Below are 18,557 nucleotides of genomic sequence, written 5' to 3'. Positions count from 1 at the left end.
AAACATGCCTGCTCAGAAGTCCCACAGAGTTCAATGAGACTTACTTTCAAAGCAAGCAAAGCTAGGACTGCAGCCTGAATCATGGCTCCTTAGGTCTGAAATAAGCTTAAGAATGATCTAGTGAAGGCACAAAAGCATTCCTCACTGATCAGTCTATGTAAGAAAACAATGAACCTGACAAACATTCAGAAAAGAAGTCTGCAATAAACTTCCAAGGATGCAGGACTGAGTGTGGCATGTATTTCAATGGTCTCTCCATCTAAAAACATCCCTGCCCATAGAAAGCCAGCTAAATCCTCTTCCCAAATGTGCTAGCTTTTCTCAAGCATAAAACTTTCTATATAGAATTAAATCATGTAACTCCTCCCACACAAACACACACCTGAATTCTGAAATTCTGTAGTTCTGTGAGAACTGTACCAAGTGCTCTGTTTCATTCTGAATGTTTGAAGGGACTCCAGTGTCACTCCAGGCCTTTTTAAAATTTTTTGTTAAGGGTTGGGGGGAGAGAATTTGATCAGAAGTTAGGATTCTCTAGCCTAGAATATTTGGGTTGGTGCCACTTTTGCCTCTGTGGCCCAAGTCAGCAAATAGTTTTGCCAGAGCAGAGATGCTCTGAGAAGCAAGTGTGAGGGAGGAGCAGTGCTTCACCTTAGCAGCCTGCCAGCAGGTCCCTTCTGCATCTGTTCCAGCTCCCAAATTTATTTCCCCCTTTTTGACAACTGCACAGCCTGTGGCCTTAACTTTGAGGGGCACAATCAGAGGTACTGCCAGCTGCTGATCCTAGGGACCACTCAGAGATAGGTTTAGAAATGCCAGATTGAAAGCATCTTTACACAAGTGATACTTGAATAGGCTTTTGACAGAAGCAAATAAAAAATATATAAAATCCTAGGTTTTCACTGCAAAGACAAATCACACATGAACCAGGATGCCAAACTACTTTAAAAAGGGCATACCTTTTATTTTCAGTCCACTTTAACAAGATTCACAACTGACATGATCTAATTTAAGACTGCATGATTATGCACGCCTATCTAGGAGTAGAACCCACCAAATTCAAAAGGGAGTTTCCATTTTATATGAACAGCATCGGGCTGCAGTGCCATCAAGGAAGACTTACTTCTGAGTTAGCAAGCTTATTGTACAATGCTGTGCATATTTACTCCAAAGTTTCACCAGCACTTAATGGAACTGTTGGTAGTTGGCACAGTTAGGCTGGCAGTACTTGCTTGGAAACAAGTCTGGCTGAAATCAAAGGGGTTTACTTCTAAGTAAGCAAAGCTAGGCTCATTCTACACAAGCCTTTCTTTACTTAAGTGTCCCTCCTTGGAAGTGGGCCCAACTCCTCCCAAACTTTAGTCAGACACATAGGAGGCCTTACCTTGCCCAGGCCCAGCTGGATCTCCGAGGTGTTTGCAAGCTGCTCCTAAGAAACCGGGGGAAGAGAGTTCATTTGCAGTCCCTTAACGTGGCCATGCTCAGGGCCTCGGACCCGGACTCGCCGTGGGTGCCGGAGGAGGTGGATCGCCTCCAGGAGCAGTGCAGGCTGGAGCCCCTCTTGCGGAAGGACGACGTGAAGCGGTAGAAGTTGCTGTGCCTGTTGCGCAGGTACTCGCGGTAGTTCCTGGTGAGTAAGGTGTAGAGGAACGGGTTGATGCAGCTGTTGCTGTAGGTCAGGCAGGTCACCAGGTAATTGATGCACTTCTGGGTGTGGGGCGCGAGCCCGAGGGGCCCGTGGTAGAGGGGCACTAGCTGCCAGATCCAGAAGGGCAGGAAGCAAGCCCAGAAGACCAGCACGATGGTGAAGACCAGGATGAGCACCTTCTGGCGCGGGGAGCGCTTGGGCTCCTTCTTGCGCGGAGGGTTCCTCTGCGACTCCAGGTAGGTGGTGGCCAGGCGCGCGTACAGGCAGCCGATGATCAGCCCCGGGGCCAGGATGCTGGTGCTGAAGAGCACCGTCAGGTAGAGCCGGTAGGCGTCGGGGCTCCAGGTGGGCGCGCAGATGTGCTTGCCGTCCTTGCTGCGGCTCAGCGTGACCATCAGCATCATGGGCAGCGTGAGCAGCAGCGACACCCCCCAGACGGCGCCGGCCGTGGCTTTGCTGAAGCGCCGCGACCGCTGCCGCGTAGCCAGCGGCCTGGTGACGGCCAGGTAGCGCTCGGTGCACATGACGGTCAGCGTGAAGATGCTGGCGTGCATGGTGAGTAGGTCCAGGCTGAGCAGCACGCGGCAGCCCAGCTCGCCGAAGTACCAGTCCTGCGCCACCGACGTGCCCACGATGAAGGGGATGGAGCACAGGTAGAGCAGGTCAGCCAGCGCCAGGCTGGCGATGGAGCCCGACAGGGGCGCGCCGCGGGCGCATCGGCCCGAGCGCCACAGCAGACCCAGCGTGTACACGTTGCCCGCCACGCCGGCCACATACATCACCGACAGCACCGCGCCGAAAGCCCACGCGGCCGCCGCCTCCCCGGGCCCGCTCGACGAGGCATTGCCCGGCCCCCCGACGGCGCTCCAGTTGCGCTCCATGGCGGCCGGGCGCACGCGGAGAGAGTGGGGCAGCCCGGCCGTCTCCCGCCCAACTTGCAGCGCGCCGCGGTCCGGGCAGCCAATCGCAGAGCCCGCTTCCAAGCTCTCCTCTCTCTCTCTCTCTCTCTCTCTCTCTCTCTCTCTCTCTCTCTCTCTCTCTCTCTCTCTCTCTCTCTCTCTCTCTCGGGCCCGCCCCTCCCGGCGTCGCCTCTCCCCTCTCCGAGCGCCGCAGTTTCTCTCCGAGGAGTCCCACCCCGGGAAAGGCAGAGCTGCGCAACGACGGGGAAGGCATGCTAATGAATGGACTCGGAGGAGGGCAGGCGCTGTGCAGGTGGTCCGGGCGCTTCCCGCTAAGCGAAAGCAAGCGAAAGTCTCCTGGAGCCATTAAAGACTAACACATTCCATCTGGCGTAAACTTTCCCGGGACTGCAGTCCGAGTCTGCTCCATCAGCTGCATGAAGTGTCAGTCCGGGTTGCGTCTGTGCGCGAGGGGAGGGAGCGCAGGCAGTAAGGTCAGGAAACGCACAGATGGGGATAACGTTGCCACCCGTCCTATATAATACAGGACTGTCCCGTATTTCGATGTAAAATGCTACATCCTGTATTGATAAAAATTTGTCCTGTATTTCAGGGGTCTCTCTCTCCCTCTCTCTGCCAAGTTAGGGGTCTTCTCCAAATGCATGCGTTTGAAAGTTCATTCATTTAAGCTCTGGGTAGCCAAGCCCAGCCAGATTTACAAATTTCTGTGACCAATTCCAGAGGGGCCATCCTGTTAGGCTGCAATAGATTGTAATGGATCGCTTTGAAGTCACTTCAGCACCAGATAATAAAAAAATTTGCAACGCCCCACCCTGTTTTTTGCCAAAAGAAAGGTGGCAACCCTAGGGCTGATTCACAAAACAGTTGGTTGCTAGCAGGCATTTTGGCATCGGTGAGCCAATTACCGCATGTTGTGGTTTGATAATAATCCATCATGCCAATGGTAGCATTTAACCTCTTGGGTGGATTTTGCTCTTTAGCTCCAGGGTGGCCACCTTAAGCTCAGTTACAGAGAAATGTGCCGCCGCCGCCCCCAGTCTCTTGGTATACTGCCATTTCTGATGTCAGATTTGTGTCTGTTTCTTCTCTTGCGTAGAGACTGGCCTGTCTATCCTACATAGAATGCAGAAGGGCATTATTGGCAATCCTCATAAAAAGCTTCTTGTCAGTGAGGAGGCAAAAATTACAATTCCTCTTGTTTGAAAGTGGAAGAGGAGAGTTGGTTGACCATCCTTAAAGGTTTTAAATCAGGTTGCATGGTCATCTGTCACGTATGATCAAGTTGAGCAGGGGGTTGGACTAGGTGACGCTTGGGATGCCTTCCAATTCTACACTTCTATGAATCTATAAGATACAGGAACTCCAGAGTCCTCATTATGCCAGGAACCGGAGCACTTGGAATGACCCACCCCATTCCCTACAGAGTCCACGCATGGCTGGAAGACAGGAGCAGGGTGGAGTTCCACCCCAACCAACAGTGAGTTTTGGTAGCATAAGCTGGGAAAGGGAAGGTTTGCTGCTAAATGCATATCAACCAAAGCAGGATTCACTAGTGGAGAAGGTTGTCAGAAGGAGGACTCTAGAATGGGAGGCTTCTCATTCTTATTTTTACTATCACACACAATCCAACCTGCACCCATGCTAAAAAGTTCTGAAAATGTGAGCCATGAGCAAGCCTCAGGGGAGGAAATACAGCCTGGTGTTGTCATGGGAGAGGACCAAACACCTTCAAGAACACCTTTTCCATCTATATTCTCATTTACACTCTCAGTTTCTATATACTTAAAATAAAGTCTGAGGCTTGCTAGAGAGGAAAGCACACAGAATACTTCTGATGCACACTGGGGTGTCTTTGACCTCCTAGATCAACTACTGTTCAGAGGAGCCCAGACCTCTTGATCTTCAGAGCTCCTTTTGGAGAGACTCTTTGACCTGGTGCAGTTTGCATGGAACATTTGAATTTACATGTTCTAATCTGCTAAGGGCTGTATATGTTTTGAGACGTGGCTGATATAATTCTGGGGCATACAAACTGCAACCTATTGTTTGTGCTGGATTGTTCTGTTATTAATAAAAACGCAAAAAAAAAGGTATTGAGGGAAAGGTCTGCATTTCAGGCAAATGTCTGCAATAAAGGCCCTCATTTTTTAAAAAACATGAAAAGAGCATCAGGAGGAGGAAAGTGGTGCTTAACCCTTTCCCCACAGGCTGGTTTTTTCTGTTAAATGGATGTGGAACCAATAACATGGGTGAAGGAAATAAACTGGAGCTGATTTTGAGCTAAAAATTATTTGGCTGGGAAAGACCCAAGTGCCTTGCTGATCCTCTGCTCAAGACTTCAGTTATTTTGGGCTGCTTTTCTTTACAAACCGCCAGGACTTTGCTGTGTATATTTGTGCGTAGTTTGCCTGCAAAATAACTGACACGTTAAGAGATTCAATCTACTTTCTGAAATAAAGCTGTTCCTGGGCTTCGTGACAATTCAGCCCACACAAATGACACCCAGAAACCTCTAAGTCACTCTGCTTCTTCATGCCTTTTGGATTTTGGAACAAAAACTCTCAGACACATGCACACGAAAGCTCATACCAATAACTAACTTCCTTGGTCTCTAAGGTGCTCCTGGAAGGAGAATAAAGGGTTTATGACACAAACAGATTTGCTTCTAGATAAACTGTTAAACATAGAATTTAGTTTTTTCTTCGCTATTTCACTTGGACCTTTTCCTTTTCTTCAGACATCTCTTTGGCAAATCCTTACTACTTGCATGAATTGGAGCAGAATACATAATGTGCACCAATACAGAAAAAACAGATGTCATTCATTGTTTTCCTCAGCTAGCCAGTACATAATGTTCTGAGGATATTCAGAGCTGGATCTATACTGTGGCAGGCAGCATTCAATATTCTATACAGATATACCACAGCCTTCTCGTCCTGAATGGCTGATTATTGGGTGTGTGTGTTTTCCTCATGATATCTATCACCAGATTTCTACCCCCTTTCTTTTCCCTTGCATTTTACTATTTTTTATTTCTCATCTTTACAGCATCATCCACATATATTTGAAATTGCATTTTTAAGGGTCAGACAACCAGGGCCAGCCCAAAACATTTTGCTGCTTGAATCAAAGGACAAAATGGCGCCCTGCCTTGTTTCCATATACAGAAGCTATCTGGACTGAAAGCTCAATCCCACTTCAACACTTATGAAGGGCTAGAACCCTGTTATATACAGCACCTGAGGGCAGCAGATGAGTGGAGCAGGGGGGCAGGGCGGGGCAGGACACACGTGTAGCACACACAGCTCTGTCCAACAAGAGGAATAGCTGAGAGGCCTAGGTGGAACTGCCAGGGGACTGTTCCCTAGCATCTACTGCATGAAGTAGTCACCTCACTTTGCCTAATGGTAGGACAGGCCTTGCAGGCTCCTCCCTTGTACATACAAGGATTTTTTTGAGAACAGCTCAGAAACCATGTCTAGTGTTGTGCCCTAGTTCATGCAGCCTTCTGCCTTATTAGCTCACCCTTAGCACCACCAGGGTCATTATCAAGTTCATTACACACAACTTCTTCCTGTTTTGGTCCAGTAAGTAGAACAGTGTTTGATAAAATGGTTTGCAGTATCCACCCATGGAGAAAATAGTTTTCATCCTTCAAGCACCCTTCTGTCTTTCTGGTCCAATCGGCATTCCCTGTTGGTAGTCCACTGAGTATCTGCAAATTATCTCACTGTCATCAAATTGGATACAGATTAGGAGCAATTTATAGTCTTTTCCCTTTGTGCACCAAGGATGACCTGCAAGTCAGAAGTAGTCCTTGTGACATTTCATCTAGTACTTGAATCTGCTAAATGTTCATTAAGTTATGATAATTACTTGCGTACAATTCACACTAATATTTTTTCGTGTTGTGAGAAATATAGACCTTCCACATGGTGACATTATAGCTGTTATCTGGGTTTGTTCATGTAATATAATTGTCTGAATTGTTGTACCTAAGTGCCTGTGCTCCATAATTTTTAAGCCTAGATTCCAAAATGACTCCAAGTTGTTCATGCAGCACAATTGCTTGTGTAGACAGGGTCATTTTGTGCAGAACAATACACTTCCAGGCCCTGGGACATTGAATGGAGAACAGGGCAGCCTTCCAGATACTGAAATTGGCCATTTCCAAGGGTACCTCTTCACCTCTCACAACTTCAGTCACTCTGTTGAAGTAGAGCAGAACCCCCTATCAATCCTTCATCTGTTTAGCAATATCAATTCACATCATTATGTAAGCTTATGTAAACAGTACTAATATTTATACTAGGATCTCATCTTGTAATTGCCACGCATGTTCCCATTAGACTATTTGGATAAATCAAATTGCACTGCATTTCCAGGCTTTTCCTTGGTTGCTAATTACACTTATTCAAAAATCATTATGTTGACTTAAAAAGGACTAAACGCCAAATTTTGAATCCCCCCCCCAGCCTGTTGGGTTATGTTATTCAAAATGACCACTGCCTGAAGCCATGAGCAGGAAATTTCTAATGATCTTATCACATGTTGCTTAAGTTTTGGCCTTAGGTAACTGTGAATTTATGACAGTTGACAACCATGTGTTTTTCATAATATACTGGAACGTAACAGCTGCCATCGCTTGAGAAATGAATGGGACATGTGATAAGTACTGTGGCTTGCTCTTTTTTTCTTTTTTTTTCTTTTTAAAATGCCATTTTCTGGGCTTGGTAAGTCAGACCTGTTTGTAACAAAATTTGTACATTATGCTTGCCTGTATAAGAAAATATAATTAAAAGTTAAGCCTGTAAAAATAAGATGTAAATACAGTCCTTAGAGTCAGATTTTATTGTCTATGATGGTTTATTAGAATCTGGAAACCCCTGAAGAGTGTGTCAAAAACCACTCAGAGCTCTCTTAAGCAAACTGAAATAGCTGCATTGAACAGATGGATTTAATTAAAGGTTCCTTAAAAATAACTTTGATCCCCATACGGTTTAGATGAATCCTTGGGGGAGATAAAACAATAATTGCTTCCATGCTGAATTGCATTAGGTTTTGAAAACGATTTTTAAAAACAAAAGCAAACTAATGGCTTCAATGAGAGATGGTCCAGCTCCATCTGTTTCAAGCATAGCGCTTTGTACTCATCCGTTTTAGCATCATAGAGATAGATTTTTAATTGGGTATAAATTGCTGTAGGTAAAAAAATTTCCCTTTTCTATCTGGGGAAAACCAGGTTAAAAAATCCTGAACCCCAACTGCTTTCTATTATCCAAAGCTGTAGCTATTGGGGGGGTGGGGTAGCCAGGTTTTTTTTGCCCCAGGTGAGGTCTCCAGAGGGGCACCACTGAAGCTTCCAGCCTGTGTGTGGGATGTCAAACTGGGTCTTTGACCCAGGTGAAATAAAGTCTGGTTTTTCACCTGTTTCATCCTGCGTTGCCAGTCCACATGTCAAACCTTGCCTGTCCTTTTCACCACCATTGTCATCAGATGGCCCCTTCCTATTCTGTATCTGGTAGACGTGGCCTTAGTCATTCTTTTTTGCCTCCAAATCCTACTCCAGAATCTCCTATTTTCTTGTAGGAAAGATAATGCATGGTCCTCTGAAAAGTAAACCCATGTCAGTCCAGAAGAAAAGATTCCAAAGTCCACATTAAGGTAAAGGTAAAGGGACCCCTGACCATTAGGTCCAGTCGTGACCGACTCTGGGGTTGCGGCGCTCATCTCACTTTATTGGCCGAGGGAGCCGGCGTACAGCTTCCGGGTCATGTGGCCAGCATGACTAAGCCGCTTCTGGCGAAACCAGAGCAGCACACGGAAACGCTGTTTCCCTTCCTGCCGGAGTGGTACCTATTTATCTACTTGCACTCTGACGTGCTTTTGAACTGCTAGGTTGGCAGGAGCAGGGACTGAGCAATGGGAGCTCACCCTGTCACGGGGATTCGAACCACCGACCTTCTGATCGGCAAGTCCTAGGCTCCGTGGTTTAACCCACAGCATCACCCGCGTCCCTCTGAAGTCCACATTAGCAGTGTCTTTATTAGGACTGTCACAAAATAGGATCAAGCATTTGAGTTCTTCAGAACTCTTCCTCAGGTTGTATTGTGATGCAAAGCAAGGAGGAGGGGGAAATGGATCGAATTTTGTGGGAAGGGGATGCCACTCTCTTCTGCCTTATTCATTTGCGCTTCAGCACAGGACACACAGAGAATGAGGACTTTTGCGCATATGAAAATGCTGTTGATTACATCTTATTTTGAATATATCTTGTCTCACTGTGTGCCCTCAGAAAGCAGCTTATGAATAGCAGCTTGATTAACAGCACATGTCTGCTCAGAAGTAAATGACATTGAGTGCAGTGGGGCTTCCCCTCAGGTGAGCAGTTAAAGGATTGCAGCCTCAATTCTCCAACATTTTCTAGGGCTCTGTTTTTAAGAGGCACAGCAGACCAAAGCTGGGAAAACTATGCCCCCCCCCCCCCGATGTTGCTGAACTATCCTGACCATTACCTATGTTGGCTGATGGGAGTTGGAGTCTAACAATATTATCTGCAAACCACAGAGATTCCCCAGCCCTGCACTAGAGAGTGACAGGATGTGACAGCAGAAGATTGGCTTGTGATTTACTTCTTGGCTTGCGAAATATGATGACATCTGTTACAGAACTGGTGGTCTTTGTGACATGACCCCAGCCCTGCTGTTCCTACTGTGTTCTGACCACTTGAAACAGACTTAGGAAAGGTTGGGCGGGTTCTGGCAGAAAAGGGGGAGCTGCGTCTCAAATAAAACATTGAACCTCTTTTGGATTTCTGCATTAGATTGTTGCTGTGTCAAATGCTTGATGTTTTTACTCGTGCAAATAGCTCTTTATTGAGGGAGTGGGAGAAGTAAGTCTTTTTACCATCTCACGGTTTTCTCATTTTCTGACAGTTACTGCATTGTCTTCAGTGATACACATCACAGAGGACTTCTAAATATACTCGTGTTACAACAATTTGCTATACGGATCTACCTAGCATGAATTCCGCCTTCCCCTCATCTTGTTGAAAGTGTCCCTGCTTTGTTGCTTAATCTTTTGTAGGCCACAGTGCAAAATGAGCAGCAACAGCATCCAATTCACCTCCACAGCCAGTAGGGCCTGTCCTACCATTAGATAAAATGAGGCAGGTGCCTCAGGTGGCACATACTCTTCTCCATGCCTTCTGAGTCCTACAGTTGTCTTCACCATGGAGTCTGCATGGCTGCAACCCCTTGCTGCCTTCAGGTGCCATGGAAGAAAGTTGAAGTAAGCTTCAACTGCTAGTCCAGTCAGTTTCTGTGTATCAAATGGGGTGCAGAAGGGAGGCATCTTGTCCTTTGCCTCAGGCAGCAGAGTGTATTGGGCCAGCCTTGGCAGCAACTGAATAACAACAAAATGGATGTATTTACATTATCATTATGTATTGCTATTATGTCCATTGCTAAGATTGCCTGTAATCTAAACTGTGTTAGGAGACAGAGATGGGCAAAGATAGCACATGCAGGGCGATAATCCTGGCACTCTGCCCAAATCTGAGATTTTTGTGATAGGCTGGCTTGTTTACATGGCTTCAGTTCATACACATCTGCAAGGATACACCTGGGTGTACAACACACAAACAAGATTATTATCTGAAAAGAACCTGTGATCCAAAGTCTAGAACCTGTGCAGTTGTGGAGTTCATGCACATAAAAACATAAAGCTGAATTTGTGTGAAATCTTGATAACTGGAGACACAGGCAGGGACATTATTGTTTTTAATTCTCGGCACATAGAAAACATTAGGTAGTTTGGAAATAATTTTAAAACAACACCCATTCTTTGTATAAAGTCCGGTTGCCATCAACAAATTTGGATTCCTCACGGTCATGGTTGTGAACCAGAAGCCTTTTATCTCCAGCATATTTCTGCTTCCAGCTGTGAAAAGGTCATAATTTTTTACCTTCAGGGACGTGAGGAAGCCCATGGATTATCCGTGGATGAAAGCGTGGAAGAAATCCTACAAAATTTATGCAGCTTCTCCAGCTGCATTGCCTGTGTTGAAGTAGTTTGGGTGATGACAACAGGAGCTGCTTTGTAACACACCCATTGGAAAGTTCATTGGCATTCAAAGACCCATGTAATAACTAGGCATTTAATCAATTATAATCACCCCAAACAATCCTGTGCAGCTGGAGACAATGATATTGGGGCCTCTCGCCGCAACTGCTATGCTTTACCAGGTAAATGTCCTAATAGTTTTCAAGATTGCCACAGTAAGAATGTCTATGTGTTTAAATACCGCAGTATCTAGGAAACTCAGCCACAGATCTGGACTCTGACGAACCACCCAATTAGATTTTCCTCAAGAAAATTGACAGTGTAACTAAATAAACTATTACCAAACCCTATCTAAATATCATTAGGTTGGCAACAAGGCAGATCAACAGAGCTGGCTCCAGCATGTCTGGAGTTCTGCGACAGATGAGGCATTGCCCAGCTGCTACATTGGGCTATTGCCCCAGACTGGCATGAAAGCCATCCTAAGGAAAGAAGGCGCTTGTGGAATCACATGCTTAGCAGTTCTTCCCTCAGTTCCAACTAAGCTTAGAGGTAGAGTGGCCATGTGCCCTACTTTACAGACAACAGCCCTCTCTTTAAAAGCATCTTCTGTTTGAAGGACTTACCAGACAAAGCCTAGCTTAAAGATGAAGAAAAGAGGTATAGTGGTGAGATAAGGAGCAGCATGGTGTAGTGGCTAGAGGCCTAGGAGATCAGAGTTCAAATCCTGACTTTCTTGTTTTTAGGATAATATGGAGTAGGAGGATATATAGGGGAAAGGAATATAATTGAAATAATAAATTAACAAGGGAGAGCAGGGGCCTTGAAGTTGCCCATGATTGACCCAGCACACTGGACTATGGTCAGGTGCATGGTATAAATATCCATCTATATAAATTAGCATATGTGGATTTCATACAAATCTCTGTCATCTTTCATCCTCTCCTTTGATTAATCATTTCCTAATTTTTGGTGATGAATAAGTGGCAGCCCTAAGAAGAAGGGAAAACATGCTGCCTGCGCAGTTTCTTCCTTTTCCTCCATACTCCTCAATGTTCTCACGCCATGGTTGTACATGAGGATGTTATGGGAGCAAAGTGTGAAATGCCTTAAAAGTAAACACAGACAGTTAGAGGACAACATTAGAGCAGTGGAAGTCTTTGGTTATGGCCTGTGTTTGTTCTAAGAATATTCACAGTAAACATTACATTCTTGACACCACAATCTAAGACATGTCCTTGGAAATAACTCCCATTGATTTCAGTGCCTTTTTCTTCCAAATGTCCCTGTTTAGGATTGAAGTTCTCAAGAAGGGTAAAGCATGGAAACTGGAGAAAGAACTCGTTTCTTGAACTTGCTTTCTACAGAATAGTATAGTATGTCTTATACATAGTGATATGCTCACCTACTTCTCTGAATGGTGAGACATTCCAGAGGCATAGCAGTTCCCTTTGGAAGAAAGCCAGTAGAGGCTTACTGTGGTTTATTTACAACTATACAAATTGATCACGGCTGGAGGAAGACTTTAAACTCTTCAACTGGCAGGCAATGTCCACTGTTCCCACACCAGACCTTTTGGGAGATGGCCAACCCCCTAAGATGCTTGCACTGCCCAGCCCTCCATCCTTTGTTTCCTTCACAGATACCTAGACTACATCACCCTTAGTTGGAGAGGGTGTACAGGAAGGGAGAAAGGTGTGTTCTTCCTCCAAAATGATTCTTACCTTCAACTATTAATAGTTACAACTTCCTAACACAGCTGCTCCTCTGGAAACCATTACTATTCATTGTGTACTATTTACTTGAAGATTCCCTATCAAAGGAAGTACTTGGCATTTTGCTAGGACGGTTATGGCAGATGCCACCAGCACTCCTGGGCTGACTAACCTTCTCCATTCCAAATTTCTAATGTAATAACAGTTCCAGTGCAGTGCCTTCCAATTGCTGTTGGACTACAATTCCTATCAGCCCTAGCCAGTGTGGTCAGAGATGATGGGAGTTGTAGTCCAACAACACCTGGAAGTCTACAGGTTCATTCTAAGCCCCATTTTACTCCACGCATTTCCTTCTTCCCACTTTGTGTCCTTGGAGGATGAGGAAGTGGCCTCATGCCTTTCCCAGCACTTCTGTGGCTCTCTCTCACCACAGTAGGCAAAACTAAAATTCCTGACAAAGCAAGGGAAAAGGTTAGTTATCTCCAAGTTCTTCCTGTGACTATAGCAGGGCCAGATTTAGGTTTGATGAGGCCCTAAGCTACTGAAGGTAATGGGGCCATTTATATGTCCAGCTGTCCTTTGTCAACAACAAATTGTTGCTGGTTTTTGTGTTGAATATGTGGTATATGGTAATTTATGGACCTAATATATCTAAAGCCATTTGCACATAACAAAATATGTATTTTATCAAATACTGAAATTCAATTAAGAAGAAGTATATTAATAGTGATAGTGATATTTTAGGGAGCAGGCTAGCAGGTGGGGCCCATTACTTACATCATAGAAGCCTACACAATACAAAACACTGTTGCTGTATGTCGGTTTTATTTTATTTGTTTTTTATCTTATATTTTGGAAATGTACATCCAGGTTGTTTCCCCCCCTTTACATTTTTTGGGAGCCCCCAAGAGATTGGGGCCCTAAGCTATAGCTTGTGTAGCTTATACGTAAATCCAGCACTGGACTATAGCCACCATGTTCTTACTGTGACCATAGCCACCACGCGTACTAAGCTCATTCGGTATCTTTGTACCCTGATTTGTGATGTAGACATTGAGAAGGCATTTTAGCTGGGGGGCAGGATTTGGAAAAGAGCCTTCTTTGTTACACAATGATATCCTAAGAATCACTTCATTGGGTAGAATTTAGTATTTTTTTCTCTAGTAGCAGTGGCTATGTTTGCTCAGTTTGACGGAACTGTGGTCCAAAACTATCTTGATTTAATTCCAATTCCCCCCAACCGATCTTGTTGATCATGAAAAGAAAGTGAAAGAGTTGGTCATAGAATAACCATCAACAGCATCACTGGGAATGTTTTTGCTGTTGTGTCTGAATTATGCCCATGCAGTTACTGGGACATGTACTAATTAAATAGGACAATTCATCATCATTATTAAATTGAGGATTGCATTTTTACTGGTGCAGAAAATACTGATTGATTATTCCAAAGAGGAGATGATTTATGTTTTAATATTCAGTCAATTTTGCTAGGCAGCTGATTGGTATGTAAAGCGGAGAGTATCTAGGAAGGCTTTTAAAAGACAAGCTGCTGGCATGAAACATGTGGCTGAGTTGCAGGCGTTTTAATCTTTGCGCTATGACTCATGGATGTTTCCTGTTGTTTGGCCTTTTTATTTTACCCTCCACAGTGGATGGTTTGCTTTGCTTCAGACATCCTCCAGACATCACACCTCCCAGCCAGCCTCCTTTAAGCCATTCAAAGCTCTGTGTCCCTGGCAGAGTGTTTTATCAGCAGGTCCCTAGAACACAGGGGAAAACAATCAAAATCCACACGAAATGTCTGACACTTGAAATATCTTACTTCTCTTCTGATTCAAGAATGGTCCTGAAGGTTCTTTTACAAGACAGAAACATAAGCTGCAGTCCTATCTGCTGCTGCCGCCACCATCGCCAACTCTCAGTTCTCCAGAAGATCAACAAGGGCTCATAGAGACAGCAGCACCTCAGGTGTCCAGTTCAACATTGTCATACATGAACCTGTATCTTTCCCCCTGACTGGGATAAAAATAACTGGGAGCAAGGATAGGGCTGGATTTAGGTTTGAGGAGGTAATGGGGCCCTTTATATGTCCAGCTGTCCTTTGTCAACAACAAATTGTCTCTTTTTTTGTGTTGAATATATGCTATATGGTAATTTATGGACCTAATAGGTATCTAAAGCCATTTGCACATAACAAAATATGTATTTTATCAAAGTAATTGTTGAATTGAAATACAATTAAGAAGTATATTAATAGTGATTTTTTTTGGAGGCCCCCAAGAGAGTGGGGCCCTAAGCTATAGCTTGATTAGCTTATACGTAAATCCGGCACTGAGCAAGGATTATTTTGAACTGGAAAATGGAAGGAGAAGGAAAGGTTAAACAGCTCCTTGCCCTGTTCCTCTGATTACATTTGTAGGCTCTGGAAACTGTTTTCTTTTCCTTCCTTTCTTTGCTTAATGCTTCGCTTGGCCCTTAGGGAAGGCTTAAGCAATGACTCTTGAAGTGGGAAAAGAGATGGCCAGAAAACACGGGTGAAGGCTGTTCCAAACGTATTTTGAATTATGTATTTTTGCTGAAGCGCCTTAATTGTTTATTAAATAGTTTTTGTTTTAATTATGTTACTGCATTTTCGATACGCTGTTATGCTATTGGAAACATTACTTCATGTTTTCCTATATTTTGTCTTTGTTTTGAGCCTCTATGAAAAAGTGGCATGCAAATCCAACATACGGAATGGTATGACATCAAGAACAGAAAAGGTGAATACATAACTGTATTTTTGCAGAATGTAATGAGGTATGAAGAAAGATGAGAAAGGAGGAAACGTCAGAAAAACAGACAGCTTTAACAGTAAGGACTAGAAGTCTGTTGTTGTAGAGCATGACAGTAAGCCAAAGCACGAGTGGAATTTTTTGTTTTTACTAAATAGAGGCCTTGCTCACAATCCTTATCTCTCAACCGATCCACTTTTGTTGTTGTTTTGCACTTGTGAATCAGAGTCTTTGAAGCGACAAAAGATGTTAGCAGGTTGCATTGATATCTGACTTTGCTGGATGTTTGAACGCCAGCTCTCTGCTGCGAAACTCATTGGGAGAACAACATTTTAGAATTCAAAAGCAGGTTGTGTTAGAATAAGAACTCTAATAGTCCTGCTGTATTAAACATTGGAACAAGCTGTTGTTCCCAAGAGTTTTAGGCAATTGTTGCGACATTATATGAAAGATCATATTTTCGAAACAATTGAAATTTGTAAACCAGGCATTATTGTGTTTTGCTTACTGCTTGTGGTTTCTTTGGGGAAGACAAACCACAACTGTGGGTCCGCATGTAAAGGTAGTGTGGCGGCAGCAGGATCAGGAGGAGTAAAGTGGCTGAGATTTTCTAAATGTACAACAGCAGCAGCAGCAGCAGCACACTTCCTCATTTATTCTTAACACTGCATGCAAACTGAACCGATATTTTCAAGCAAGATCTCAGTGGAGACCATTAGAGTCCTCATAAGTAAATTTCTATTGGCTACTCTCACTTGGTTTAACCAGAATGACTTTGTCAGAATAAAATAATTCGACAAATTATTTTAAAAACATTAGAAATACTTAATTAACAACTTTACACTTTGTTGTTGGAAACTAATTTAACAGCATTGCATTGCCTTTTTAATGCTGTGGTAAGGCCTATTGCATTTCTGTTCTGTGGACTGAAGTATGCAATTGGAGATACAAAGTGGATTCATTTGTAATCCTCTTGAGATATAATGAACTTATACAGTCATTGGTTTTGTTTCATGTTTCAGAGCAGTAATCCGATCAACTATCATGTTAATTCAAATGTCCACAGACTCTGCTGGGGAAAAGCTGCTCCAGTAGTATCAGAAATGATAGTGAATTGCCAATAGAGCTTCTCATCCAGCTGCACATACAGATGTTTAAAGGGTGGCTTTGAAATTAGATTGGGAAAGAATTGTTAGCATCCAACAAATGTTTTTGGAAGGGCAGCGGTGCAAGAGGAAGGGCTGAAACTCAGCGGTGGCACTTCTGTTTTACATGCAGATGTTCCCAGGTTCAATTCCTAGCATCCCCACTTAGGGCTGGGAAAAAGACATCCCTGAAACCATGCAAAGGCTATAAAATGTTGAATTAGCTGTTCCTCTGTGAATCCTTGCGTGTGAATTCTTAGCTCTGAATTACTGCATCTGACCAGCATATGGCGCTGTTAAACTGAGTAGCACAGCACAGTGTGTTAGGGGAAGATGACAAGACATGGCTTGGCCACTACACCAGCATGGATCAACAGGCACACTACACAACACTGTCTCTTGCACAGCATTACATAACACAGCAGTTTCCTTAAACAAGCATTTAAAAAATCCTACTGGGAATGAAACATACGTTGCATTCGTTTTTACAAAGTGGTAAAGCTGGTACAACTTGGCCAAAAGCCTTATGTCTAGAATCCAAGCAAGCAATGCTGGAAGTCAAAACCTAAAGCTGTCACAAAACCACCCTTGGATTTTCAAGAGAGGATACACAGACAGATTCTTCAAAGCCCTGCAGCTTCATGGAAATGCAGCACTTGTACAGGATTTTGCATCAACTCCATTTTTTCATCAATGGCAAAAAAGCTCAGGTTTTTTTAAATTAAAAAAAAATCACATGTATTAAGCGAATGCACTTCTATTAACCCCTTGTCAAGATACTTAGCAGTCCACCATAATCAATAAACCCTTGCTTGAAGAATTTTGTGCATTGAATGATATTTTTCAGATCATCACCATGATTTTTTAAACATATCGTATTTTTTGCTCTATAAGACGCACCAGACCACAAGACAAGTTTTTGGAGGAGGAAAACAAGAAAAAAATATATTCTGAATCTCAGAAGCCAGAACAGCAAGAGGGATCACTGCGCAGTGAAAGCAGCAATCCCTCTTGCTGTTCTGGCTTCTGGGATAGCTGTGCAGCCTGCATTCTCTCCATAAGACGCACACACATTTCCCCTTACTTTTTAGGAGGGAAAAAGTGAGTCTTATAGAGCAAAAAATACGGTACTTACTTATTCAGCAGGATTTATACACAGCTTTGGGCTCATCCAGACTCCCACTATCCCTTGGGGAAACCCGATCTCTACGTCTGCATCAGAACAAATGTCAACCAGGTTTTCCATGGGTTGCATTTGAAGCCGGTAAGGTATACACAACCCCCTACAGTTGCCCCTTGAGAATAAAGTGACAGTTTGTTCGCAATCAACAGTTGGTGGCTTTACATGGGACTTGGTCATGATTAAGAAGTAATTAACAACAAAAAATATATTAATTACATTTGATTTATGACAACAATAAATTTCAGCTTTCTGGTTGTCATGGGGACTTGCCAGTAGGAAGGAAATTAGTAATAATCACTATCATGGCTCAACAATAGGCCCACTGATGAGCAGTGCTCAGTTTAACTGGGGTTTGGGCTGTACAGCTCATTTACACAATTTATAGTAATTATACTATAGTATACTAATTATATTAATATAGCTATAATCATTATGTTTTATTAAAAAAACACCACCAAGTGCCATTATTTCATTGCATAATACTGAATTTAAAATCCATATAAAATGTTTATTTCCATTTTCCTTTCTCCCACACACTTCATACATTTTGGAAGGATTAGATAATGATAATGACTTCTGTACACCTAGAAGCATTTCTTTCATTTTTTGTTTTCAATTGCAGTTTTCCTTCTGGCAGGAACAGTGAAGGGGAGAAATACTTTCTCCCCTTCATTCCTCCCCCCAGCCAGGGGTGGAAGTGATGAGGAGCCCTGGGATAGGGGAAGTGTGTTTTGTTTTGTTTGTGTTTTTTTTTGGAGTGGAGAGTTGTGAGGGGAGGGGTTGGGTGGTTGATCTGATGGGGCAGAGGGTTTGGGTGACCCATGGGTGGGGTTGGACAAGGTGTAAAGGGATGGGGGGTTGAGCAGAGTTTGTTGTTGTTGTTTAGTCATTTAGTCGTGTCCGACTCTTCGTGACCCCATGGACCAGAGCACGCCAGGCACTCCTGTCTTCCACTGCCTCCCGCAGTTTGGTCAGACTCATGCTGGTAGCTTCGAGAACACTGTCCAACCCTCTCGCCCTCTGTTGTCCCCTTCTCCTTGTGTCCTCCATCTTTCCCAACATCAGGGTCTTTTCCAGGGAGTCTTCTCTTCTCATGAGGTGGCCAAAG

The 18,557-nt window shown here is 43.9% G+C and overlaps 1 protein-coding gene across 1 annotated transcript; it reads right to left on the bottom strand.

The window, feature by feature from the left end:
* Positions 1-1,113: 1,113 nt before the first annotated feature.
* Positions 1,114-2,631, bottom strand: LOC114590684 (urotensin-2 receptor-like). The gene has a single exon (XM_028717063.2). The coding sequence runs from the start codon at positions 2,527-2,529 to the stop codon at positions 1,453-1,455; it is 1,077 nt and encodes a 358-aa protein (XP_028572896.2). The 5' UTR covers positions 2,530-2,631; the 3' UTR covers positions 1,114-1,452.
* Between the last annotated feature and the right edge of the window lie 15,926 nt (positions 2,632-18,557).

Source organism: Podarcis muralis, chromosome 2 (genome assembly GCF_964188315.1).
Source record: "Podarcis muralis chromosome 2, rPodMur119.hap1.1, whole genome shotgun sequence".
In the NCBI taxonomy this organism is placed as follows: Eukaryota; Metazoa; Chordata; class Lepidosauria; order Squamata; family Lacertidae; genus Podarcis; species Podarcis muralis.
This window is presented reverse-complemented; position numbering and strand designations above follow the sequence as displayed.

Bases quoted from the DNA above. Each gene is read 5' to 3' on its own strand.
- LOC114590684 (XM_028717063.2), bottom strand. From the start codon at position 2,529: ATGGAGCGCAACTGGAGCGCCGTCGGGGGGCCGGGCAATGCCTCGTCG.